The 26,041-nt window shown below is 43.0% G+C and overlaps 3 protein-coding genes across 22 annotated transcripts in view; 1 reads left to right on the top strand and 2 right to left on the bottom strand.

Annotated features, from left to right (window-relative positions):
• Positions 1 to 8,037, bottom strand: part of LOC124007880 (peripheral plasma membrane protein CASK-like) — a 73,735-nt gene extending 65,698 nt beyond the window's left edge. For 4 of the 18 annotated variants that reach the window (XM_046318697.1, XM_046318696.1, XM_046318708.1 and 1 more), the window contains exon 1: positions 7,124 to 8,032. In XM_046318697.1, the coding sequence (XP_046174653.1) occupies positions 7,124 to 7,182 (59 nt within the window). In that variant the 5' untranslated portion in view covers positions 7,183 to 8,032. Of the gene's footprint in view, positions 1 to 7,123 lie in introns of all 18 variants that reach the window. The other 14 variants (XM_046318698.1, XM_046318703.1, XM_046318694.1 and 11 more) reach the window with 8 other exon arrangements.
• A 4,927-nt stretch (positions 8,038 to 12,964) lies between these two features.
• LOC124008213 (FUN14 domain-containing protein 1-like) lies at positions 12,965 to 18,895 on the bottom strand. Of its 2 annotated transcripts, none has more exons than XM_046319325.1 (5): positions 18,809 to 18,895; positions 17,951 to 18,131; positions 15,597 to 15,672; positions 15,057 to 15,191; positions 12,965 to 14,504 (listed from the first exon to the last, which is right to left on the bottom strand). In XM_046319325.1, exons 1-5 carry the CDS (start codon positions 18,825 to 18,827, stop codon positions 14,427 to 14,429), a joined length of 489 nt encoding a protein of 162 aa, XP_046175281.1. In that variant the 5' UTR covers positions 18,828 to 18,895; the 3' UTR covers positions 12,965 to 14,426. The 2 variants fall into 2 exon arrangements, with proteins under 2 accessions (XP_046175281.1, XP_046175282.1); XM_046319326.1 differs by having other exon boundaries at positions 15,063 to 15,191.
• A 1,067-nt stretch (positions 18,896 to 19,962) lies between these two features.
• LOC124008212 (lysine-specific demethylase 6A-like) overlaps positions 19,963 to 26,041 on the top strand; it is a 53,474-nt gene continuing 47,395 nt past the window's right edge. For both annotated transcript variants that reach the window (XM_046319324.1, XM_046319323.1), the window contains exons 1-2: positions 19,963 to 20,451; positions 20,590 to 20,653. In XM_046319324.1, the coding sequence (XP_046175280.1) occupies positions 20,276 to 20,451; positions 20,590 to 20,653 (240 nt within the window). In that variant the 5' untranslated portion in view covers positions 19,963 to 20,275. The remainder of the gene's footprint in view (positions 20,452 to 20,589; positions 20,654 to 26,041) is intronic.

Raw genomic sequence — 26,041 nt, 5'->3', positions numbered from 1 at the left:
CATAATGGCTGAGGTTGAGGCTGGAGGGAGGGAGAACAGATCGTAGACCTGTAGATGAGGGTGTAGGCTAAACGGTCTGAATGACTGGGCCCAAGACAAATGCACAGTACGGGAAAGTACGGTGAAGGGTGAAGGGTTTGTTATGTTTGTTCAGGGATAGCTTAGCCTTCGTATGTTCTATCAGTAACAAATGTACTGAGCGTTATGGTTGCTCAGAACCCATTAGAGGCTATAAAACACGCACAAATGGTAGTTAGCCTAACGTGTCGCAAGTGTGTGTATTGTTTGTAGAGCTATGAATGAATTAAGAAAAACTGCAAACAAATCATTTTTTAAAATGCTTACATTTAATGAGCTCAATGCGATCAAAAGCATTAAAACGTAGGCTAGGAGTTGATGTTTAATTAGCTGAGCCAACGCGAGTCAGAGTACTGATCACTCCACCAGTTCCCAGCCATTCTGACAATATTCCAATCCTTCCTGGCTCTAATGAGTACCCCAGAGCCAGAATGAAGAGCCGCGTGTGATTCCAGTTGCACTTGTCTGCATTACTATTCCCATGCAGAGAATCATTATGAGCAGAGACGTCTCAAATTACCCACGCCTCGCCCATCCCCTTCAACTGGAGCTTAAATGCCCGGCCTGAGCACGTCATTGTGTTTACTGAAATGTAACACACACAATGGGCTAATAAGTAGGATTGCATAACCTGTTTGCGTGAGCTTTACTTCCCTCAGATAAGGATGCAGTGGAGAGTAAGGCCTCGTGCCATCTTTTGTTAGAAGAATGTCTGAATAGGCAATGGGCCTTAGTTCACTGCTCATGTACAGGGTGTCTCCTTGACTACTGTGGGCCTTAGTTCACTGCTCATGTACAGGGTGTCTCCTTGACTACTGTGGGCCTTAGTTCACTGCTCATGTACAGGGTGTCTCCTTGACTACTGTGGGCCTTAGTTCACTGCTCATGTACAGGGTGTCTCCTTGACTACTGTGGGCCTTAGTTCACTGCTCATGTACAGGGTGTCTCCTTGACTACTGTGGGCCTTAGTTCACTGCTCATGTACAGGGTGTCTCCTTGACTACTGTGGGCCTTAGTTCACTGCTCATGTACAGGGTGTCTCCTTGACTACTGTGGGCCTTAGTTCACTGCTCATGTACAGGGTGTCTCCTTGACTACTGTGGGCCTTAGTTCACTGCTCATGTACAGGGTGTCTCCTTGACTACTGTGGGCCTTAGTTCACTGCTCATGTACAGGGTGTCTCCTTGACTACTGTGGGCCTTAGTTCACTGCTCATGTACAGGGTGTCTCCTTGACTACTGTGGGCCTTAGTTCACTGCTCATGTACAGGGTGTCTCCTTGACTACTGTGGGCCTTAGTTCACTGCTCATGTACAGGGTGTCTCCTTGACTACTGTGGGCCTTAGTTCACTGCTCATGTACAGGGTGTCTCCTTGACTACTGTGGGCCTTAGTTCACTGCTCATGTACAGGGTGTCTCCTTGACTACTGTGCTTTGTTGAATCTGTTTATCCTGATTGTGCATTTGGTTTTACTGAAATGATTCAAACTAAATTGGAAGATAACATTTTAAAAAGGTTCGCTTCCAAAAGCCCCAGTAGGCTTCTATCAATGGTATTGCAGTAGACATAGCTTAGCAATAGGTCTGAGTTACTCGTAATGTCTACCAATACTCTCAACAGGGTGTCCCTCCACATCTCCTTTTTACTTTCTTAAAGGAGGAGAGCCTGGTACTAACTGGCTGTCAGCCAAATGTGTATGGATCCGGAGGAACTTGATTCCTACAGAGCCAGAGGGGGAAGGGTTCCATTCTGGTCGATTCAGAATGTTCTAGATAGTGAGACTGAACACCCCATTCAGCTAAGCGTACAGTAAGCTACACCTCAGAGAACAATTAACTTAGTAGTCAACTAGCAGGTTGCAGGTCATCCTCAGAGCATGACCCTACTGGCAATCCTCCCCACCCACCCAGTCACCTCCCACACAGTCCCCTCCCACAGTAACCCACCCAGTCACCTCCCACACAGTCACCCACCCCGTCACCTCCCACACAGTCACACACCCCGTCACCTCCCACACAGTCACACACCCAGTCACCTCCCACACAGTCACACACCCCGTCACCTCCCACACAGTCACACACCCAGTCACCTCCCACAGTCACCCACACAGTCACCCCCACAGTCAGTCACCTCCCACAGTCACCCACCCCGTCACCTCCCACCAGTCAGTCACCACCCACCCCACAGTCACCCACCCCATCACCCAGTCACCCACCAAGTCACCTCCCACACAGTCACCCACCCTGTCACCTCCCACACAGTCACCACCCACCCCACAGTCACCCCCCACACAGTCACCACCCACCCCAGTCACCCACCCCATCACCACCCACCCCATCACCCACCAGCCACCCAGTAACCCTCCCCGTCACCTCCCACAGTCACCCACCCCGTCACCTCCCACCCAGTCACCACCCACCCCACAGTCACCCACCCCATCACCCACCAGCCAGTCACCCACCCAGTCACCCCCACCAGTCACCCAGTCACCTCCCACCAGTCACCACCCACCCCACAGTCACCCCCCACACAGTCACCACCCACCCCAGTCACCCACCCCATCACCCACCAGCCAGTCACCCACCCCGTCACCTCCCACACAGTCACCCACCCCGTCCCTCCCACACAGTCACCCACCCCGTCACCCACCCCACAGTCACCCACCCCGTCACCCACCCCACAGTCACCACCCACCCCAGTCACCCACCCCACAGTCACCACCCACCCCAGTCACCCACCCCATCACCTCCCACACAGTCACCCACCCCGTCACCTCCCACACAGTCACCCACCCCGTCACCTCCCACAGTCACCCACCCCGTCACCTCCCACAGTCACCCACCCCGTCACCTCCCACAGTCACCCACCCCGTCACCTCCCACAGTCACCCACCCCGTCACCTCCCACAGTCACCCACCCCATCACCTCCCACACAGTCACCCACCCCATCACCTCCCACACAGTCACCCACCCCGTCACCCACCCCCCAGTCACCTCCCACCCACCACCCCGTCACCCACCACACAGTCACCCACCACACAGTCATCTCCCTTGACTCCTACACAAGCAGGATCAGAGAGAGGGGAGTGCAGGCAGGGACGACAATAGAAGTGTTTGTGGTGGTGGGGGATAATTGGTCTGACGTACATGTTTACAAGGGGAAAATACCAAGGGTCAACTGGTGAGTAAAGACAAGAGATGAGCGTATCTAAATGGGAGCTCTCATTCTCATTCTTCAGAATGGATCCCTTTTCCTGGAAAATGCTTTAGACATGCTGTACTGGGGTTTTCATACATTAAATGTTGAGATACTGAACAAGATCTGGAAGCAAGTGCTATATTTAAGCAATAAGGCCCAAGGAGGTGTGGTATTTGGCCAATATACCACGACTAAGGGCTGTTCTAATGCACGACGCCACGTGGAGGTATATTGGCCAAACCCCAGAGGTGCTATATTGCTATTATAAACTGGTTACCAATGTAACTAGAGCAGTAAAAATAAATGTCATACCCGTGGTATATGGTCTGATATACCACCGCTTTCAGTCAATCAGCATTCAGGGCTCAAACCACCCAGTTTCTTAAATGAGATTAGGTAGAAATAACATAGAGATTAAAACACTCCTCCAGCTCAGGAACTGAGCCGAAACAAAGGCTCAGTCGTCCCAAAGGCCTTCCGCCAACCCCAAACCTCCACTGTCTACCAACCTTAGACAAATTATAGCAGAGGTGTTTGGATGTGTGCGTGTACTAGCCCGAAACTATTCCCTCATCAGATAACACGAACACCTGCATATGTCGCTGGTTGACATGTCTATTTACACCGTTTCAGCCTCTGTCGGTAGCACATCACACCTACTTTGGGAAGTGTCACCACAACATTTCAATCATTCACAGATCTACAGTGTCAGTCAAATGTCTCTCGAACAAAATGTCTTGTTATAGTTCACAAACCTCCTCAGAGGGCTACAGGCCACGTGTGAAGTGAGTATTCCATTGACAGTTATTTTTAAGGCTACAGATCTCGTAAAAACCCACCTAGACTATATTAGTTACTTATGGAAATGATTCTCAGAGCCATGCATGGAAGCATAGGCAACACTAGAAGCGAAACAGAAAAATGACTGGCTGTAAAATCACATCCTACTAAGCGACAAACATTTGTTGCCGTGTCAACGCCGCTTTAGACGTCCCTGACCATACAGACCCTTGACCCGCGATAACAGCACGTCTTCAGCTCATTGAACACTCCATGAACTACCAAGGGAACGAAAACATCTGAACCAATGTGAACCAAAGGGAGCATGGGATAGCAGGAGAGGACTTGTTCTAAGCCTCTGTTCGTTGGTTCCCTCGCTCTTCTTGACAGTGAGTGTGGTTTACAAAAATTGGAGGTCAGCCCTGGAGTCCGCTGACATTAGTTATATATCCAGCCTCGGGGCAATCCTATTTCAAACCCTCTATTGTCTCCAATGATCTTCCTCAGCATCCCCTCCCTACATCCTGGGCTGAGGAAAATGATCCCCGGCTTTCTGAAGGAGAGGCTGGCAGAGTTCTCTACCCAAAAGACACTGGCTGGTACTCAGTGCTTTTGTCTGACAATCGCTTCACTGTCAGAAACTAGGCTGCTTCGCTGGTGGAGAGGATTGATTTGGAATCGTGCTTTTTGTTCGGCTTTCTTTCACAAAGCTGGGACATAAATCAAGTTTATTGGAAAATATTTGCTTCACTAAACAGAACCTGGTGATGTACAATGAAATAAATAAGTGTAGCTGTTTTGGTGACAGACGCCCTTGTGCCCTGACAACTATGAGTGAGAAAGGAAAGATGAAAGGAGGAACAAATTACTTTGGGAAGGGGAAGGTAGGAGGCCATGAAGCCCTTTCTGATCATGGTGATAACATAGTCATGGTGTAGGCTCCTCTGACTAGAGGCCCTCTCTGCGTTACTGCACCAAGGTAGGCCCTGGGCGGCTACTTATTTACCAGCTGTCCTGAGACCAGTATTGTCACCCACCACATGACGTCGAACACCAGGACTGGGTAAAGTAGACCAGATCCTAGATCCATCACTGAGTGAGGAGGTAACCGAAGCAGAGAGCTCCCCAAACAAAGAGTAGAGCCTGAGGGGCTGAAGAGCAATCAGCATGTGTCTCAGCCTGGACCCTAATGGATCCACGGCTATCGAATTGAGCATAGAGGGGGAGGGGAGCTTGGCCAGCACCAAGAGCCTGCCTGCCCAGTCTTCATATGAACGGGTGTGATCATCAGCCACAACAATAGACATGCGGGGTAAGGGGGTATTGGTTGGAGTGGGTGGTAGTTTCAATACATTTACATCTGGGTTTCCAGACTAATCTGTGAAAATGACATTGTTGTAAGCTATGTGAGGGCAAACGAGGCCTGCACCAAATAGAAGAGGCCCTCTTCAATCAACAACCACCTTCTTCCTGCACTAATGCATGTCAGGATTTATGTGCTTTATAAATCAATGTTTATAGTGTGAAACAGATAAAAAACTGAACTGCTATCAATTATCTCAGTGTTGGAACTGGGAATGTTTTAAACATTTGTTCACTTATTCTTGAAACCTGATAACTGGGTTTTACTGAACTGGGTTTTGGCCTAAACCCAGAGTCGCTACTTTAGATTTTAGACTAATTGTCAATCCAGGGTAAAATGAGGTTGCCTCCTAAATCTCTTTGGAAGACAAAATCCGGGCTAAATAGATCAGGGATAAACGTGATCATTAACTGTGTGTGCAATGTTTAAAAGTCCATCAACAATAGGATTGGCCACCTCTGGTTGGTGGGGATCAATAGACTGGTCTACAATTGACAGGGCAGGGACAATGACTAGCAGTGCATGATGATATCAGAACACCGGTGCAGCCATAGAACACAGCAGTCTACCCAAAACACTGAATGTGACTATTCTGTTGAAGTTCCATCCTCCCCAGGAGCCTATGCTCCTTCTCTTAAAGTAGGATCAAGAAGTAGTGTGTGATGTCATCGCAATGACAATCTGCAGCCTGTGTCTTGTTCCAAATGGCCAATGATACTAAATGATTGACTATAATTACCCTGCATCTGAATCTGAGAGAAGAGTGTAGTGGTGTTGACAGTAGTACTTGTAGAGATCATTATAGACCTAGTTGTAGTAGCCAAACAAGTTTACATTTCAACCCAAAACTATGAATGGCCCAGCTTTTAAAACATAGCGCCTCCAAACCACAATTGAGTCACTATGCCCATGTGTAGTAAAATAATATGTTAGTCATATACACCAGACAGGTGCCATGAAATGTGTTGTTTTACAGGGTCAACCATAGTAGTACAACACCCCTGGAGCAAATTAGGGTTAAGTGCCTTGCTCAAGGGCACATTGTCAGATTTCCCACCTTGTCGGCTCGGGTATTGGAAGGAACCAGTGACCTTTCCATTACTGGCCCAATGATCTAACCGCTAGGCTACCTGTCGCCCAGTACCGCCTCGTCAAAATAATGTGTCTGACAAAGTTGAATGGATGCACAAAACATGAATGAAAATGATATCGATTGAGAAATGTTTTGAATGTGTGAGCCAATGAACTTTCGTTTTGAACAGATATATGCTCTCCTGCCATGTTAAATGAAGATATCCCGCCCAGATAAAACAATGCACTCGGCTCTTGAACTAAACAGGGGCTTCACCATACATTATTGGGCCTCACCCAATCAAACTAACAAGTCAGTAGGCCTAACTGGTTTCCCATATATTGAACAGTTCATGCAATCGTGTTATATGCTTATTGAACCAGTTGCTGTGGAAGTGATTTTACATAGGCCTGACAATAGATGGGTAGTGTGAGGTTTTGTATGACCAACTCACCTACAAGTAGGCCAAGTAAAACAGCTGTCATGATGGTGGTGGCAATTTATATTTGTAAGACAATTGCTTCCATACAGAAAAAACAGGCAGGCAGACACGCAATACAATGCACTCAATGCAAACAAGAGGTTTCATTTATTATCATTGTTCAGTTCATAAACATATGCTGACACTTACTTCCCAATCACCTCGCACAGCTCGTAGACATCCTCGAAAAGCACGTCGTCGTCCGCCATGGTCCAAGACAAACGGGGACGCTACCCCCCGTGAAATTCGCCCCACACGGTATTATTTGTAGAGAAGCCAATGGCCTCAAGTGTACAGCTCTGACTGATCCTCGTTGGGAGAGAGGGGTAACTGCCACGGAATACCCCAGCAATGGTCGAATAATTCTAGTTTCCTAAATGAAATCCCCAAATGGAAAACCGATGGAGAGGTAATGTTAGCCCGCTAGCTAGAGCGCCAAGCTACATGCGCTGGGTTTAGCTCGACCGTTTTTGACACTCCTCGGCCCCACCTTCTCCGTCTCTCCCGGCTGGTTAATCCCACGACCAGAACCGAGGACGCGGGATTTATCAACCGTTTGCACAAAACACACCTCTTTGCACGCCCCGAGATTGTATTTTCGGCTAATGCCTACCAGATGCCTCTGCCCGAGTAGGCAGCTTGCTCCCCCGCAAGACAGCTGGCTAACTATAAAATGGTTGGCTATCTCCTAGCAATCTGGATTTATTTTACCGTTTGAAATAGCTTGCTAGCGCCGTTATCGCGCTGAGCACACCCAATGTATCACATATGTCTTGGAATATTACCGCACATGCAAAACAAGGTTGCAGCTACCTGATCTTAAATCAAAGACCTTCATGTTAATCTCGTAAAATGTGCATCCATGTATATTTCGTTGATATGTTGAAAATAAAATGATATTATTTCGTATTCCAGTCTCCTTCGAGCACCGTTACTCCAATTTTTACGCTGTCTCGGATGCTGCTCCTCCGGCTTCCAGAAATGGAAGACTCCTCCCTCTCTAGGTTATGATACTGGTGTGTGGAGAGCCATAATGGCTTCGTAGGCGCGCTCAGACTCTTTGCTAATTCCAATGCCACTTGAGCCAACATGACGTTCAGGGCGCCACCCTCCAAGTCCCCCAAGGCGCAGTTTCCTAATCGGTTTCACACTCCCCATTCCACCAATCCACGGTCGCATTCAATGCACCGCGCGCACGCGTTGACAACATCAAACCCATCAACTTACGTCGGCGTTTCCACAATCCTTTCACTGCCCTCGCAATAATATTTATCGTGTATTGTGTATGAATTATTACTTTCCATCTGATACAGATTTGTCCGGACCAATATTGCACGTCTATAAATAAGGGTATCAAAAAAGGACCAGCATCCATAGCAGCATTGGAAACACAGGAGTTGACTATTGGAAATATATGAACATTTTTTTATATATTAGCAAATGCCCTATTTCTATAAGCCCTTGTTGCCATGCATTAAAAAAGCAAGTACAACCAGATTCCTGCAAGTGATGGCCTCACATTGGCTGGACATTATTTTGCTCATAAATGGGCCTATGCATTCTACACTCTGGGCAGGAGATGAGATTTGAAGTGATGTCTGTTGTGCAGGTGTGCATCCAGAGATACTTTCTAATAATAGGTGATCAGAGACCTGACAGATATTAGACCTGTTAGACATAGTCATGTCACAGCCACATCTTGGGTCCGTCACATTCGCCTCTCTGCTGAACGTAGCCAGCAGCCTAGTGCTTACAGGGAGGGGCTGGTTCTGTCGGCGGAGTTGCATCAGATGCTGTCTGATAAGAATGAAACAAAATTGCTAACTTGTTGTAATAAAAGTGTATTTGTAGCAGAAAAGCTGTAAGAAGATATGTGTCCTGCGAAGAGGGGATGGGTTATTAAAACATTCAAATAAGGTGCCTAGCGGTTCTTGTACTATTGAATCCCAAAGAAACAACCATGTAGCCTAAGTCATAGGTTATTGCAATAGAACTACCATTCTACCACCTACCTTTTCAGTAAATACCTGGTAATTCATTGGCTTAATGGCAGTGAATGCACTGCTTTGCTTTTGACTGATCCCTGGGCCACATTGTTGACACACTTGCGCCAATGCATTTGTATTATTCGGTCACAACGTCACAGGTGAGTGAGTCACTCTGGATTGGTTGACACTGCCCCCTTGAGGTGGTCATACAGGAAAAAAAGAGATCTTATTCAATGACCAGAGGGGTTATGTCATAAACCCTAAAAGTTCCAGAATGGGGTGAAATGGCAGCCAGGGAGAAATCCCAACCAGTCTAATTGGAATTAATGTCTATTCTGATTTTACTTATTTATGGAGGGAAATAAAAGTAAGCCACATGATATATCTGAAATTGTGTAATATAATTATTGTCAACCTTAAATATAGTCATATAATTATACAGTTTTCTTCAAATTCATTATTTTACACAATATCTTACAACAGCACTGGCAAACCATGGTTGACCAACTCCCTGACCAAAATGGCTGACCTCACTGCCATCATAAGAAGGTTCATATCCATTCTAGTATTCTAATTCCTAATTATATGATAATGAACTCCAAATCTAGATGCAATGCAGGAATAATATGATAACATCCAAGACCCACTAGTCATAGGCTCTGTATTATACCCCAAATACATAAGAAATACATGTATTTTCACACAGAATCTTCCTTCAGAAACAAACATTTCAGTCTACCCAGGCTAGCATTATGATGACAATTTCACTCCAACTCAGGGAGAAATGGTCCCATTTGATACATTTTCAATTTTCTCTCATGAATAATTTGTGTGATAGGCCTAAAATGGTCTCTATCTATCAGTTGTTTAATAACCCATGCTTCGTATAAAAAGGCAGCTTCTCACTGTACTAATTACTATGAATTATTGTACTATGAATAATGAACATTGCTATTCTAACATGCATTGACATTTCATCTCTGACTTTGTCCACTGACTAGTACCACAGAGAGGGTATTGCATAACCATACTAATGACAGCTCTCAACAAACTGATTGTGACAGAGTTAACTATTGTATGGCGTGGACCCTTTGGAGCCAGCTGCCTGAAGGCATGGATTAGGTTGTATCTCAATAAAATAATTTGTTTCCTGTCTCTCCTCTACTAATATGAAGTAACTGGTGAAAGCCAGTACCTAGTATATGCATGCACCATATCGAATTAGCCTTTCCTATTTTTTTCTTCAGATCAGTGCAGATAAAGGAGATATAAGGAGGTTTAAGTATGAAGTTCCAGCCCTTATATTACGATCAATGGATTAATAACACAATTGCTTTGAACAGCCTGACTGAGGTGTACCGGTATCTGGTGCCACTAGGGCGAGCTGCTATTATAAAACATCCCTTGCAGTTTCCATAGCGCTTATACTCTGGCTTTACCCTACTATTGGTTGGATCTATTGGGGGCTATTGATGATCCGATTGGTTGGTGATGTGGTCATCGGATGGTGGAGAGTGGGCCTCATCTCATTCCCCCCATTCTAATATCCCCCTCTACCTATACCATTACACATGGGCACACTCACAGATAGATAGAGGTAAAAACAAAGAAAAAGGCAGGACTAGAAAGAGAAAGCGAGAGAAACAGAGAGAGAGAACGAGAGAAAGGCAGCGAGAAAGAGAGTGGAAAAGAGGGAAGGCCACACCACACAAGAGAGCAAGCGGAAGAGAGAAGGAGAAAAAGAGCAGTTTCCATAGCAACAGTGGTAGTGTGGTGCTGGCAGCTACAGTAACACACAGTAGAGAGAGGCACTCTGGTGAGGTGACATCATGGCTGCCTCTGTTTTCAGCTTCATTCAGCTCAATAGACATTGAAGTCATTATTTACACAAATCAATATGCCTCTGACAGGTCATTATGAAATTACAATAAATCAATACAATTTTATTTGAAAGGTCAATTGACAAAGAGTACTTTATAAATCCCAGAACTAAATCCCTAGCTACAGAAATCCTATCAGGACTAAACCCCTAGCTACAGAAAGCCTATCAGGACTAAATCCCTACAGAAAGCCTATCAGGACTAAACCCCTAGCTACAGAAAGCCTATCAGGACTAAACCCCAAGATACAGAAAGCATATCAGGACTAAACCCCAAGCTACAGAAAGCCTATCAGGACTAAACCCCAAGCTACAGAAAGCCTATCCGGACTAAACCCCAAGCTACAGAAAGCCTATCAGGACTAAATCCCAAGCTACTGAAAGCCTATCAGGACTAAATCCCAAGCTACAGAAAGCCTATCAGGACTAAATCCCAAGCTACAGAAAGCCTATCAGGACTAAACCCCAAACTACAGAAAGCCTATCAGGACTAAATTCCAAGCTACAGAAAGCCTATCAGGACTAAACCCCAAGCTACAGAAAGCCTATCAGGACTAAACCCCAAGCTACAGAAAGCCTATCAGGACTAAATCCCAAGCTACAGAAAGCCTATCAGGACTAAACCCCACGCTACAGAAAGCCTATCAGGACTAAATCCCAAGCTACAGAAAGCCTATCAGGACTAAATCCCAAGCTACAGAAAGCCTATCAGGACTAAATCCCAAGCTACAGAAAGCATATCAGGACTAAACCCCACGCTACAGAAAGCCTATCAGGACTAAATCCCAAGCTACAGAAAGCCTATCAGGACTAAATCCCAAGCCACTGAAAGCCTATCAGGACTAAACCCCTAGCTACAGAAAGCCTATCAGGACTAAATCCCAAGCTACAGAAAGCCTATCAGGACTAAACCCCAAGCTACAGAACACCTATCAGGACTAAACCCCAAGCTACAGAAAGCCTATCAGGACTAAATCCCTAGCTACAGAAAGCCTATCAGGACTAAATCCCTAGCTACAGAAAGCCTATCAGGACTAAATCCCAAACTACAGAAAGCCTATCAGGACTAAACCCCACGCTACAGAAAGCCTATCAGGACTAAATCCCAAGCTACAGAAAGCCTATCAGGACTAAATCCCAAGCTACAGAAAGCCTATCAGGACTAAATCCCTAGCTACAGAAAGCCTATCAGGACTAAATCCCTAGCTACAGAAAGCCTATCAGGACTAAACCCCAAGCTACAGAAAGCCTATCAGGACTAAACCCCACTCTACAGAAAGCCTATCAGGACTAAACCCCAAACTACAGAAAGCCTATCAGGACTAACTCCCTAGCTACAGAAAGCCTATCAGGACTAAATCCCAAGCTACAGAAAGCATATCAGGACTAAATCCCACACTACAGAAAGCCTATCAGGACTAAACCCCACGCTACAGAAAGCCTATCAGGACTAAATCCCAAGCTACAGAAAGCCTATCAGGACTAAACCCCAATTCAATGTGCATTTAATATAAACAAAAACATGTTTTTTTAATTAATTGATATTGTACTCTGTGACAGAGGTAATTGACAATTAGTACTTATTTTAGATTGATTTGGTGAGTATCTTCCTTTGTCACTGTCTACATGCAGTACCTTTCAAAAGCAGATCTCACAGTGAAGATGAATACAGAGACATAGTGGTGAAATATCTTAGTATTGTGACAATGCTCATTCATTGTTGCTGTGACATGCATGGTGGTTATTACAAACCCATCCTCCATGCTGACACATCCATTTCTATTCACATCATAAAATCTGGACATTTGCATTACCGGAACTCATAGACTACACTTAAGACAGGCAGCCCAATTCTAATCTTTTGCCGAAATTACTGGCAAAAAATCTGACCTGATCGGCCAAAATACCAATAATTTGGCAAAAGATCGGAGTTGGGTTTCCTGTGTAAAGGCAGCCATAGAGCTACTGAAATCTGAAAGTCATGCTGGCTTTAATAATCAAAATAAATATATTGTTGAGAAGTTAAACGTGTCAAGATAGACTGTTAATCCACTCAGTGTACATTCCAAGCCCTGATTGTATGCATGTCTGCCATGCAGTCCAGTGACCACACACACACAACTGTTAACATTGCTAACCAACAAAAATCAGGCAACTTTATTTGACAAAACAGAATCATAAGACAAATCTATAGTTATGGTTGGTTGGTTATCAAGATTTCAAAATAGCACTCAGGAGGTCAGAACATATGGAGGTTAACGGCAGTAAGAAGTTAATGTGCACTTGGTGAAGTACAGAAACTAATGGAAAATCATACTCCTGACACGTAATATTTAAATAGTTAAAGACACAATATGGAACAACTCATAAGCAACTGAACACTGACTTTACACTGTACATTTCCTTCTATCTATAAAACTGATAGTATATTCTACACATGACTAAATCACATGTTTTCCTATGACTACACTGATAGCAGGTTCACATGTTTTGGAATGAGTCTTGTCCTGGAGGCAGAACTAAGCAAATCCGCCGGATAGGCCAGCTGCAAAGTCAGAATTGGCTATATTGTAAAAATTCATGAAAACTACATTAAACTTTTTGGTCTAAATTTAAGGTTAGGCATTAGGGTTAACAGTTAGATTTAAAATCAGATTTTGTGGCTGTGCCAGCTAGTGACCATTCTGCAGAGCTGCCCCCAGAAAAATATTCCTTATGAAAAACGCTAACCTGCACACTGATATACCTACAGTACATTACAGAGCTGGCTTGTGTCCCAAATGGCACCCTAATTTCCTACATAGGGCTCTGGTCAAATGTAGTGCACTATGGGCATTTGGGACACATTCCTGATCCTAGACCTGTTATTCCAGGTAAAAGAGGGCACCAGATAGACAGGGGCCAAGGAATCCTATGTCCAGTGTGTGGTACAGTATATTAGTAGTATATCAAGAGGTGTCGCGTTGTGCACTTAAAGTAACATTTCTAACATTTTCAACATTGTATTCATCATCTCCAGAACTACCCTAACATCAACATATGTGAAAATGCCATGTTTCTATGTTTTGAAGTCAAAATTAGTTTTTCTAATGGCATCATCTGGTGTGCATCGTGATTTCAACTAATTATGAGTAGGCATTGTTCACTAATTGATTCAAATCACATGATACACACCATATGACGGTGAACAAATATATATATATAATAGAAACGTGACATTTTCACATACATTGATGTTGGGGGTAGTGCGGATTATGAATATGAAGTATAAAATGTCATATTCAACAGGCCCAAACAACTGATCCTGGATCAGAAACCACCAGATAAATAGAATAAAAAGAGGGTGGACAAGCTAGACTCTGATCAGTTGTGCAGTAACGGAAGAGACCAGCCAGGGGGACATAAAGTGGCAGCTTCACATGTTCAGCCTCCTCCCAAACCCGTTTCATGACTAGTTCCGTGCTGGGAGAAAGACAACGATTCACAGTTAATGACAACATCCTGTGTGGAGATTCAGTTCACAGTAATGACAGCTTCCTTCTTCCTATGTAACGACTTCCTCAGTCGTGAATTGGCCCCGACGCCATTAGGAGGCCAAGCCCAGGAGGAATCCACCCACAAACCCGCTAGACAGGACAATGTTCTTCTTGACAAACTCTGTGGCCTGCAGAGAGGGGAAGGAGGAGAGGAAACAAGCAGGCTGTGAGAGGTCACCTCCAATAACTGAAGGGTTATAAGTGATAATAGATGGAAAAATAAGATTGTTATACGCAGGGTATACTTTAGTTTCTGCTGGGGAAAAATAAGATTCTTATACGCAGGGTATACTTTAGTTTCTACTTGTGATAAATCCAGAAATGTGCTTTTACAGTGTGAGTTCGCTAGAGGGCGATGTTGCTGCATTATTAGTCCATCAAATGGCTGCGGATGACTCAGGTATTTATGAACTTAGCTATTTCCCCCCAAATATGTAATTAAGTATACCTTTTTCCCCTCATAAGTACATGCAATGCAAGGCACTGAGATTCAAGCGGACTGGCAATCCAATTGAATCAAAAAGCAGCTCCCACACCCAGGTACCAGTGTTGGTCTCACAGAATAAATGAACAGTAAAGGACCAAACATCTCAGACATGTTCACCTTTTAGAATCACACAATACTATAGGCACAATAGCCTACCATAAAGTTATGATTAGTCAGGCAGTGTAATTAATACCTTTACCTCCTCGAAGAAGGAGTTAATTTCAGGGGCTGCTTGCTTGGTTCTCTTCTTCAGGTGTTTCTTTGCTTTGTTCACGTCCTTCTCCACTTTCTTCCAGTCCACCTGCACGTAGCCACTGTGATTCGCTATCTGCAGGAGAAGGTGCAGAAAGGAAAATGAGTGAGGATTGTTGGGTTGCATGTGAAGTGGCCCTCCGTTCACGTTGTAACATGTGATGTCATTGGTGTTCCCGAGTGGCGCCTTAGTTGATGTAAACTAAGGCACTGCATCTCAGTGCTAGAGGCGTCACTATAGACCCTGATTAGTTTCCAGGCTGTATCACAACTGGCAGTGATTGGGAGTCCAATAGGGCAGCGCACAATTGGCCCAGCGTCTTGCAGATTAGGATTTGGACGGGGTAGGCCGTCATTGTAAATAAGAATTTGTTCTTAACGGACTTGCCTAGTTAAATAAACTTTTAAAAATGGAATAGAGATGTGTATTATGTATTATCTACCCAGCGTTGACTCAATACAAATATGATGCATCTCTTACCTGTAATAACAGGAACCCTCCACCTATGGCAGTTGCAGCTATCTTCCCTACTCTCTGGAACAAGTATCCTGCACACCTGAATGTGAGAGAGAGGAGTGACCGATAGCAGTGCTGTAGTACTCGAGTCCAGGACTCAGACTTGACTCAAGTCTCAATTTTCATGGCTCAACTCAGACTGGACCAGAAGTGACTTTGTTGTCAGAAAATCTCTCTGATGCATAATTTAAAATATGGGGCCTACTAGCTACAACAGCAAATGTTAGATATATCCTTAAAATGTACCAGCAGTTGGAGAGAATTTAGATTTTTAAATGGTTGGACCACAGCTTTTAGCACTACCAAGGGACTTGTGACTCGACTTGGGAATAAAGGACTCGGACTGGAACACTAGGGACTAGAGGTTGACCGATTATGATTTTTCAATGTTGATACCGATTATTGGAGGACCCAAAAAAGACCATACCGATTAATCTGCCAATTTTTATTTATTTATTTGTAATAATGACAATTACAACAATACTAAATGAACACTTACTTTAACTTTATATAATACATCAATAAAATCTATTTAGCCTCAAATAAATAATGAAACATGTTCAATTTGGTTTAAATAATGCAAAAACAAAGTGTTGTGCAATATGTGCCAAAGCTAACATTTAAGTTCCTTGCTCAGAACATATGAAAGCTGGTGGTTCCTTTTAGCATTAGTCTTCAATATTCCCAGGTAAGAAGTTTTAGGTTGTAGTTATTATAGGAATTATAGGACTATTTCTCTCTATACCATTTGTATTTCATATACCTTTGACTATTGGATGTTCTTATAGGCACTTTAGTATTGCCAGTGTAACAGTATAGCTCTCCTCGCTCCTACCTGGGCTCGAACCAGGAACACATCGACAACAGCCACCCTCGAAGCATCATTAACCATCGCTCCACAAAAGCCGCGGCCCCTGCAGGGCAAGTGGAACAACTACTCCAAGTCTCAGAGCGAGTGATGTTTGAAACTCTATTAGCGCGCACCCTGCTAACTAGCTAGTCATTTCACATCGGTTACAGCAACCTAATTTCTGGAGTTAATAGGCTTGAAGTCATAAACAGCTCAATACTTGAAGCATTGCGATGAGCTGCTGGCAAACGCACGAAAGTGCTGTTTGAATGAATGCTTATAAGCCTGCTGCTGCCTTCCACAGCTCAGTCAGACTGCTCTATCAAATATCAAATCATAGACTTAATGATAACATAATAACACACAGAAATACAAGCCTTAGGTCATTAATATGGTCAAATCCGGTAACTATAATTTCTAAAAATAAAACATGTATTATTTCAGTGAAATACGGAACCGTTCCGTATTTTATCTAACGGGTGGCATCCATAAGTCTAAATATTCCTGTTACATTGCACAACCTTCAATTACGTAAAATTATGGCAAATTAGTTCGCAATGAACCAGGCGGCCCAAACTGTTGCATGTACCCTGACTCTGCGTGCAATGAACGCAAGAGAAGTGACACAATTTCCCTAGTTTAATATTGCCTGCTAACATGAATTTATTTTAACTAAATATGCAAGTTTAAAAATATATACTTCTGTGTAGTTTTTAAGAAAGGCATTGATGTTTATGGTTAGTTACATTCGTGCAACGATTATGCTTTTTTTTCTCGCAAATGCGCTTTTGTTAAATCATCCCCCGTTTGGCAAAGTTGGCTGTCTTTGTTAGGAAGAAATAGTCTTCACAGTTCGCAACGAGCCAGGCGGCCTAAACTGCTGCATATACCCTGACCCTGAAGAAAGGCGTTGATGTTTATGGTTAGGTACACATTGGTGCAACGACAGTGCTTTTTTCGCAAAAGCGCTTGTTAAATCACCCATTTGGCAAAGTAGGCTATGATTCAATGATAAATTAACAGGCACCGCATCGATTATATGCAGGACAAGCTAGATAACCTAGTAATATCACCAACCATGTGTAGTTAAGTAGTGATTATGTTAAGATCGATTGTTTTTTATAAGATACGTTTAATGCTAAATAGCACCTTACCATGGCTCCTTGCTGCAATCGCATAACAGGTAGTCAGCCTGCCACGCAGTCTCCTTGTGGAGTGCAATGTAATCGCCCATAATCGGTGTCCAAAAATGCAGATTACCGATTGTTATGAAAATTTGAAATCGGCCATTACGATTAATCGGTCGACCTCTACTAGGGACTCAAGGTTAAGTGACTTGACTACATCACCGACTCATACCATGCATTTCATCAGTGAAATGTGTTGATGTGTTTCCGCGGGGGCCAAAATCCAGACATTTGTATAATAAGCATATTTAGCCTATACACCTTTGCTTTGGGTTGCATACCAGCCAGTGACCCCTCCCATCGCAATCTGCGTGGTCACAGAGTATTTCTCTGCGAGGGGACCAGAGTTATTCCCAAACACCATGCTCCACCATTGGTGCCTCCGGGCGTACTCTGTCAGGTCCACCACCTCATAGGTCTCATCCTCGCTCTCCGGCTCATCCTTTTCTGATAAGATGTCATCTGGGATGAAGGAAAGACATACAAATAATTTAAACTGTTTTGCTTTCACTTTATATCACCTAGGCAACCTAGGACAGGTTGTTCTATCATCTAGGCAACATAGGGCAGGTTTTTCTATCATCTAGGCAACCTAGGGCAGATTTTTATATAATCTAGGCAACCTAGGGCAGGTTTCAGGTCCAAATTCAGTCCAATTACCTCACAGTCAAGAAACAGTTCCAATGCATGCATCTAAATATTTGCTGTAACTTCATAGTAGTATTGATAGAATTCACAAAAACACATGAATTCGTTGAATATTGATTTAAAACATGACTGGAATACTTATTTAGTTGGTAATCACGTTCACGTCATTACTATAAAGTGTATATCTGCGATAACGTTACAATAGTCGGGATAGAGGCCATGGGTGACAAAAACAAATAGGTTCACAATGCCAATGCCTGGTATTTGGGTCGATGGGCGATTGCATGCCATTGTTTAGAAATTAGGCTAAATTGCTAGCAACAAAGCTAGCCATCTAGTCAGTAAAGTCCCCCTGTCAAAAGCCGCAGGTGAAAGAATAGCAATATTTGAGTGTTTAGATTTCTTGATATTGGAACTATCTATATATAGTATAGCTGATTCATTGTTATAATTCGAGATTATTTTATCCATAAACATGGGAAAGCACTAACCTTCTTTGCGATCCGCCATTTTGGAGAAAATTACATCAGGATGTTGTCCGCTGTATGCAAGCCCCGCCCCTGAGCTTTATAAACCTCTGCTGGCCCCGCCTACAGAATGATGCTTTGCCACATCAGTATTTTAACACTTTGCTCTTTCTTTGAAACGTTGCAGAATGTTGACAATTTCATTTGGAAGCATAAAAATGTTCCATACAAAATAAGATTCGATTTCCCTCATATTAGATTCAATTTCTGCCCAAAATAGCTATCACTTTATCCCTTGAACATTTAAATTGATTTGAATGCAATTACAATCTACATCAAATACTGTAACTTATATATAATCAATTGATATCAAAATAAATAGTAAGATTTTATAAAGTAATATGTTAAGGGTTTTATGATATATCAAAAAAGCTATTTGGATAAATAGATTTGAGGATTTTACATTGGGTGGATATGTCTTGTCTACCAAATGAGTCTGGGTATTTTGAAAATGTCCACAGCTGGGGGGGAAAAACACCAACAAGAATGATTGCTATACATTTCATTTTCAAGACATGTACAAAAGTAAGAATGTAATTCATAACACATTAAATATACTGCACATAAATACAGTAGCACTAGCTAGTACATTAAAACAAAAATGCAAACAGATCAAATTGGTATCAACCACAAAAATGTATAGGAATGTGGGGCCTTGGGCAGGGATGATGATTATTATGATGTGAACATTGCAGGGTGAGAATTTTGACAAGTATTATTTGCTATTGATGGGTAAGCATGTCTAAATAAAACGTTGCAATGATGTGTGGAGGTAAGAATTCTGATTAGGACTGTGTAAGTCCTTACCTCCACACATCATTGCAACGTTATTTGCACAAATTTCTCAGTTATCACTCTTAAATGTATTTAGTAATATGACAGTTTGCATGTAGTTATTTAACATTGTTATTTATGCACTTTGCAAAACAAATCAATACATTTGAATACCTATACAATATATACATTATTGATTTTGAGAAATAATGAACATGTATAATTGATTTCTGTGGTTTGTAAAAAGATAAATGAAGATTGGTAAAAAAAAAACTTCATGTCATATGCTGATATTCAGACATTTCTATTGGCTGAAGAGGTAGGAGAGGCGTGACTACGGCGGCGCGTGGGTTCGCTTGCTTGTGTGACACAATTATAACAACTTTAAGCTGGTGGCTGTGGGGAATTTTATGGTCAAATAATACTATTTTCAAACTGCAAGAATTGAACTTCATGCATTACATTTGATGAGTTGCATAAACGGCGCTTAAAATGTGACGCGAATACTTTTTGGAGGGGTACTTGTTTTCCTGAAAGGATTTACCATTTTGAATTGCGTTTTGATCGTGGAGAAAAGTTTATTCTATCTTAATACATTTTTAGTTTTCCCTTCTTTGATTTGGTGGAGTATTTCGTTCGCCCTCTCGTCGCGATTCCATGCAATCGTGCGGAGTCTCACTCGCTGTTGCTGCCTGCGCTGCTGCTCGGAGTCTCGGCTCGGCTTCTGGTGGTGATGAGGAAAAGAAAATGGCGGCGGGAAAAGCCAGTGAAACCGAGGAGGACTTTCCGACGTTGACAGCCCAAGAGAGGGACAGCTTGGTCGGAATTGACAGGTCGGAGTCAAAGCCCTTCACACACCTCTGGTGTATTCTTAATATTCTGTACACGCGTTTGCCGTTTTTATACGTTAAATCAATTTACACGGCAGTGCAAGTGATACTGAACCGCCTGTGTTGTATTCTTGCTTGCAGCTCACTGTTTGGATTTCAGAGGCTTCATGAAGATGGCGCCAGAACGAAGGCCTTACTGTTGAAGGTAGCTCGCTAAGTTGCAAACACACGGGACCAGCCGGTCCTTGAACTACAACACTTGCACCTTCTACGTTCTTGCCCACCTAGTAATACGTGTAACAATGTTAAACTAACTAACATAGCCAGTCCACTCTCAGGTGAGCGCACGGACTCTGGTTTTCCATACACCCATCACAGGATGTGCGCAGAGCGACCCTGCGGCTACGCACGGTTCCTACCCGACTTCTTTCCCTTGCTAGTTAATCCAATAGTGAAAATGAACGGCTTTTCCATTGCATAAACGCGTTTTAGTAACCCAACTGGCTATTTTCGTTATTAGGGTGGCCTTGCATTTATCTAACTCGTCAACTTAGCGATTTGTTAGTAACAAAGGCTTGTCATATCAAATGTTTCTACCAAGCTGGTTTGTATTGGGTGCAGTAGAAATGGCTAACAAGCCTGGTAGCTGAAGAAGCTAGCTAATTAACGTTAGCCAGCTGGCTGTGTAATATAACATATCAAGTACATACTTGCGGGCTAGTCATTTATATTGATAAGACGAACATGCTAACCTTTACATTTAGCCTGCTGGCAAATGTCTAGCTAGTCCCCTGCTAGTTTGATAACGTTAACTAGCTTGTGGAACGTGCGTTGTTGGACTGGAGTTGGCCAGCTCATTCTGAATGTTAGCTAGTTAGAGAATCAATGGTCAGGGACATATAGAATTAGGCTTTTTACAGATAACATCATTACTGTGATGTAAGCGTTAGGTAACGTTTTGTAGCCAGCTAGCCAAATCTACCGAGTATGATAAAGTGACCTTACTTGGTCAGAGTACTAGCTAACGTTTAGGAAGGCTACGTTGTTTTAATGGCGATTTAACGTTCTATTATGGAGTAGACGTCCCATGGTGCCAGGGAAGTATGTTTGCTTGCTGCACTGTGTATCTGGCTCGTGCAAAATGTATGCATGAATTTGAGCCGTTCTCGTGCCCCGGAGTTGGTGTTGGGTTGTGAAGAGCTCGAGACGGGGTTTCACTATGTTCCAACGGCTGCTAACTAACGTTAGCTAAACGCGTTAGCTGTTTGGATAGCTAGCTAGTCATGGCTGCTTGGGCCGGTCCAAGATGGCGGGACAGGGAGTAGTGACACCGAAATCTAGCTATGTGGTGAGCTCAATTAAAACATCTATCGATCGAAATTACATGCAATTCGTTAGCAGGTTTTGATAGACCCTTTTAGCCGTGTGGCATATGTTGGTTTGTTGACAGTTTTCATTGACCCTCTGTAGCTAGGTTTTGCATCCCAGCATCAACCTGTAGCTAGCACATTGGACAGTGAACAAAGGGCAAAGTTGCACACACATTTATACATTTTTGCTATTTATATTGACATTTTTATTTTCACAGTTGGTGTTTACAATTGGAGGAAGCTTCTATCCCCATACTATGTTGCCACCAAAAAGAAGTGATTGGCTTCCCAGGGTGCTTAGAAAGTAGGCTTGCTGACAATGTAAACAGAAAAGCATATTCTATTGCAAATTCAAATCACTGGAGAGATGATGGCAAACTGGCCACACCACAATGCCAGCCAGTTCAAACCCTCACCAATTCAGCCATTCTCTTCTCCCTGCATTATTTCCCCTGGTATTTTTTTCAGCAGCGGTGGCAAAGTTGGATTTGTAGTGGGAGTGTGGCTAATGGAGCTGTCACTGACAGAAATTTTAGCGTCCCACTTGGCGGCAGAGACACTGTTGATATTTTGAAGCTAATTTCCTGCAATTCTACACATTTTGCCATGTCCTGTGTTCTTACGCTAATTTGAGTGACTCAAACGTAACAAAATCAATGGGGACCCATTGGGGACATTTTTTGAATTTGATTCTCCTGACTGTGTAGTTTGTATTTTGGTGATCGTTAGTTATCAAAGGTGATCTTATTTATTTAAATTAAAAAACATACTTTATATCTGGGTTTAGTCGTCTTAATTTTACACTGAGACCGTTTAACATCTCGATAAATAATCATATATTTATTTAATAAAAAGGAATACATGGGGAAGACTGCACTGTCTCGGCATTTAGCTGGGACTTTATACCCATGCATTCTGTCCACATTTATTATCTCAAGTGATGCAGGGGTCCAATGAAGGAATGACCCCCGTTCTCTCTTCATAACCGAGATACAGTTCATTTTAAAATGTCATGTCGTTTTAATTTTTTAGGTCTCACTTTAAAGGTTGCTTAGATTCATATTGTATAGGTTAAAGGTACTCCTTATATCCCTACTCTGAGAAGTGGGTGGGCAGATGTCACATACTAAAACCAGCCCCTTGCACTTTGGGGAATGTAGCCCTTGGCCAAAATGTCCCATGTAACATTACTTGCTACCCTACACCCTGGTATTCACCCCAGCCATCACATGACACACACCTAGGGATGTGGTCAATTTAAATCTTGACATTAATGGAACATATTTTTCATGCACTAAATGAATGACCCGTATGCGTTTCTGCTGCATTACACCTGGTTTTGCAATTGTCTTGCTACTCTCTAAAATGTGTATTTTTGATGTAGCCCACCTCCATCAGCTGTTTTTATATTGCGCATTGACCACCAGGGATAAGTTTGGACATTATGATGATAAAACCAGTAGCCTTATGTGAAGCTACTGACTCAACATTTGTTAGACAGTGTCACTTTATTTTTTTTAAACCGTGACCTTTTTCCTCAATTGGTTTGAGTTCCATTTTTATATCACTTCTCTCCTGATTTTTTTTTTGTGTGTTTTTTAAAGTTAAAAAAAATGTTTGCTGTGAGGTGTTTTACCACTCATTACCTTCTATAGCTTTATTAGTTTTGAGTGTCTGCCCTGTCTGGAACGGTACACAGTCACTCTGTTGCACAGCTATCTACGTCCAGATAACGCAGAGTTCAACTCCACTGACAGAACTGGGTCACTGTATCGCCGCCACTGGATTAAGTGGCAACTACATAGAAATAGAATGAGTAGAACTACAACAGGTCTTACAGTGAAATGCTTACTTATAAGCCCTTAACCAACAATGCAGTTTTAAGAAAAATAAGTGATAAGTTAAAAATAATTTAAGAGCAGCAGTAAAATAACAGTAGCGAGGCTATATACAGGAGCTACCGGTACAGAGTCGATGTACTGGGGCACAGGTTAGTCAAGGTAATATGTACATGTAAGTAGGGGTAAAGTGACTATGCTTTGATAATAAACAGAGTAGCAGATGTGTAAAAGAGGGGTGGACAATGCAAATAGTCTGGGTAGCCATTTATTTGATTAGCTTGTGTCTTATGGCTTGGTGGTAGAAGCTGTTAATAAGCCTTTTGGATCTAGACTTGGCGCTCCGGTACCGCTTGTTGTGTGGTAGCAGAGATAAGTCTACGACTAGGGTGGCTGGAGTCTGACAATTTTTAGGGCCCCCCCCCCCCCTGTCACTGCCTGGTATAGAGGTCCTGGATGGCAGAAAGCTTGGCCCCAGTGACGTACTTGGCCGTACACACTACCATCTGTAGTGTCTTGCGGTTGGAGGCCGAGCAGTTGCCATACCAGGCATTGATGCAACCAGTCAGGATGCTCTCTATGGTGCAGCTATTTAGTCCCTAATCTATAGAGTTCACATGACAGGGCAGGGGTGCAGCCATGGGTGGGCATAGGCCCACCCACTGGGGAGCCAGGCCCAGCCAATCAGAATGAGTTTTTCCCCTCAAAAGGATTTTATTACAGGCAGAAATGCTCCTCAATTTAATCAGCTGTCTGTGTGGCTGGTCCCAGAGGATCTCTCAGGTGAAGAAGCCGTATGTGGAGGTCCTGGGGTGTCATGATTACACGAGGTCTGCGGTTCTGAGACTGGTCGGATGTACTGCCAAATTCTCTAAGATGATGTTGGAAGCAGTTTATGGTAGAGAAATTAACATTCACCTATCTGGCAACAGCTCTGATGGGCATTCCTGCAGTCACCACACATCTGTGGCATTTTGTTGTGACAACTGGACATTTTAGTAGCCTTTTATTGTCGCCAGCACAAGGTGCACCTGTGTAATAATCATGCTGTTTATTTAATCAGCTTCTTGATATGCCACACCTTTCAGGTGGATGGATTTTCTTGGCAAAGGAGAAATTCTCACTAAAAGGGAGGTAAACAAATTTCTATGCAACATTTGGTAGAAATGAGCGTTTTGTGCTAATGGAACATTTCTGTGTTCTTTTATTTCACCTCATGAAACATGGGACCACATGTTTGGGATGTGCACAAGTGTACCATTGAATGAGTGTTGCATATTAACATCAATGCACGAGGATGACATTAAAAGGAAGAAGCATAATAGCGGTTACTTTCTTTGGAGGTTTTTTTACTGTCCCCATCCAAGTACACAACATCAATGTTTCATGCCACCCTCATCCTGGCCCTTTTTGGGAATAAGCTGATTTTAGATCAATGAATGAACATCCCCCTCCACATTCACACACTTACAAATGGGTATACAATCAATTTATTGTATTTATTTGCAGCAGCTGTGACTTTGTTTGATATGAAGTGGAGCGCTAACATGTTATGGAATCAATTGCAGTTTGTTTATTGGTATAAAATCACATTTACAACTTGTTTGCTTTGTCCCATATCATTGTATTTGTTTTACTTTCATGAAATGTGTTACTCGTTAGGAAATAACAGATGTGTTGTGGGAGTTCATTACCAAGCACCAATGTTCATTCCTGCAGCATTGTATACCAGTGCCATATTAGGCATCATCGCTTTACTGGAGTAAACAGCACACTTTCATCTAGTTTGTTGTCATATGAACTTGAATGCTTGTTAGGCCTACTGTGTGGTGTGTGCGCACCTTCTCATAAAGCCTGAGCCGCAGCTAAATTTAATTAGATTGATCTCGTCATCTGTGATGAAAGTTGAATTCTGGGCTTGGCCTCCCTCAGCTGTGCTGTCTGTCATTTCTCTTGGCCCCTCCCACTTTCCACCATAAACAAATCTCCAGTCAGTCTGAATGGTGACATAAGAAGGCATAGACAAACAACCCCATGCACTAAATCACGCTGAGACTATTCAGCTGTTCAAAGAGAAAGTACCAGGGCCCAAAACTAAGTTTTGGTCCATCAGCCACTGGCAGATATATATATATATATTATCTCTACCAGACACTCATGTCTTTTTACAAAAAAAAACAGATGAGCATGCTTTAATGTTTTTAAAAACAAATGTATTACTAGTAAAAAGTGATGTGGTACATTGCTCAATTTTCTATATTCTTTGTAACCTGTCTTTTAACTAAAATATCACGGATGAGGCAAGCATGTTCAGCTGTCCGTTTTAAGGTCGGGAGGTTACCGGCACTTGAGCCGCTCTAGTTGCCAGATGACTGAGTGGTCGAA

This window comes from Oncorhynchus gorbuscha, linkage group LG21 (genome assembly GCF_021184085.1).
Source record: "Oncorhynchus gorbuscha isolate QuinsamMale2020 ecotype Even-year linkage group LG21, OgorEven_v1.0, whole genome shotgun sequence".
Classification (NCBI taxonomy): Eukaryota; Metazoa; Chordata; class Actinopteri; order Salmoniformes; family Salmonidae; genus Oncorhynchus; species Oncorhynchus gorbuscha.
The sequence above is the reverse complement of the archived record's forward strand: the minus strand, read 5'-3'. Positions and strand labels throughout refer to the sequence as shown.

Coding starts and splice junctions, on each gene's coding strand:
- LOC124008213 (XM_046319325.1), bottom strand. Junction 15,673..17,950: donor ATGGGAGGGGTCACTGGCTG/GTATGCAACCCA, acceptor TCTCACATTCAG/GTGTGCAGGATACTTGTTCC. Junction 14,505..15,056: donor CCTTCTTCGAGGAGGTAAAG/GTATTAATTACA, acceptor CCCTCTCTGCAG/GCCACAGAGTTTGTCAAGAA.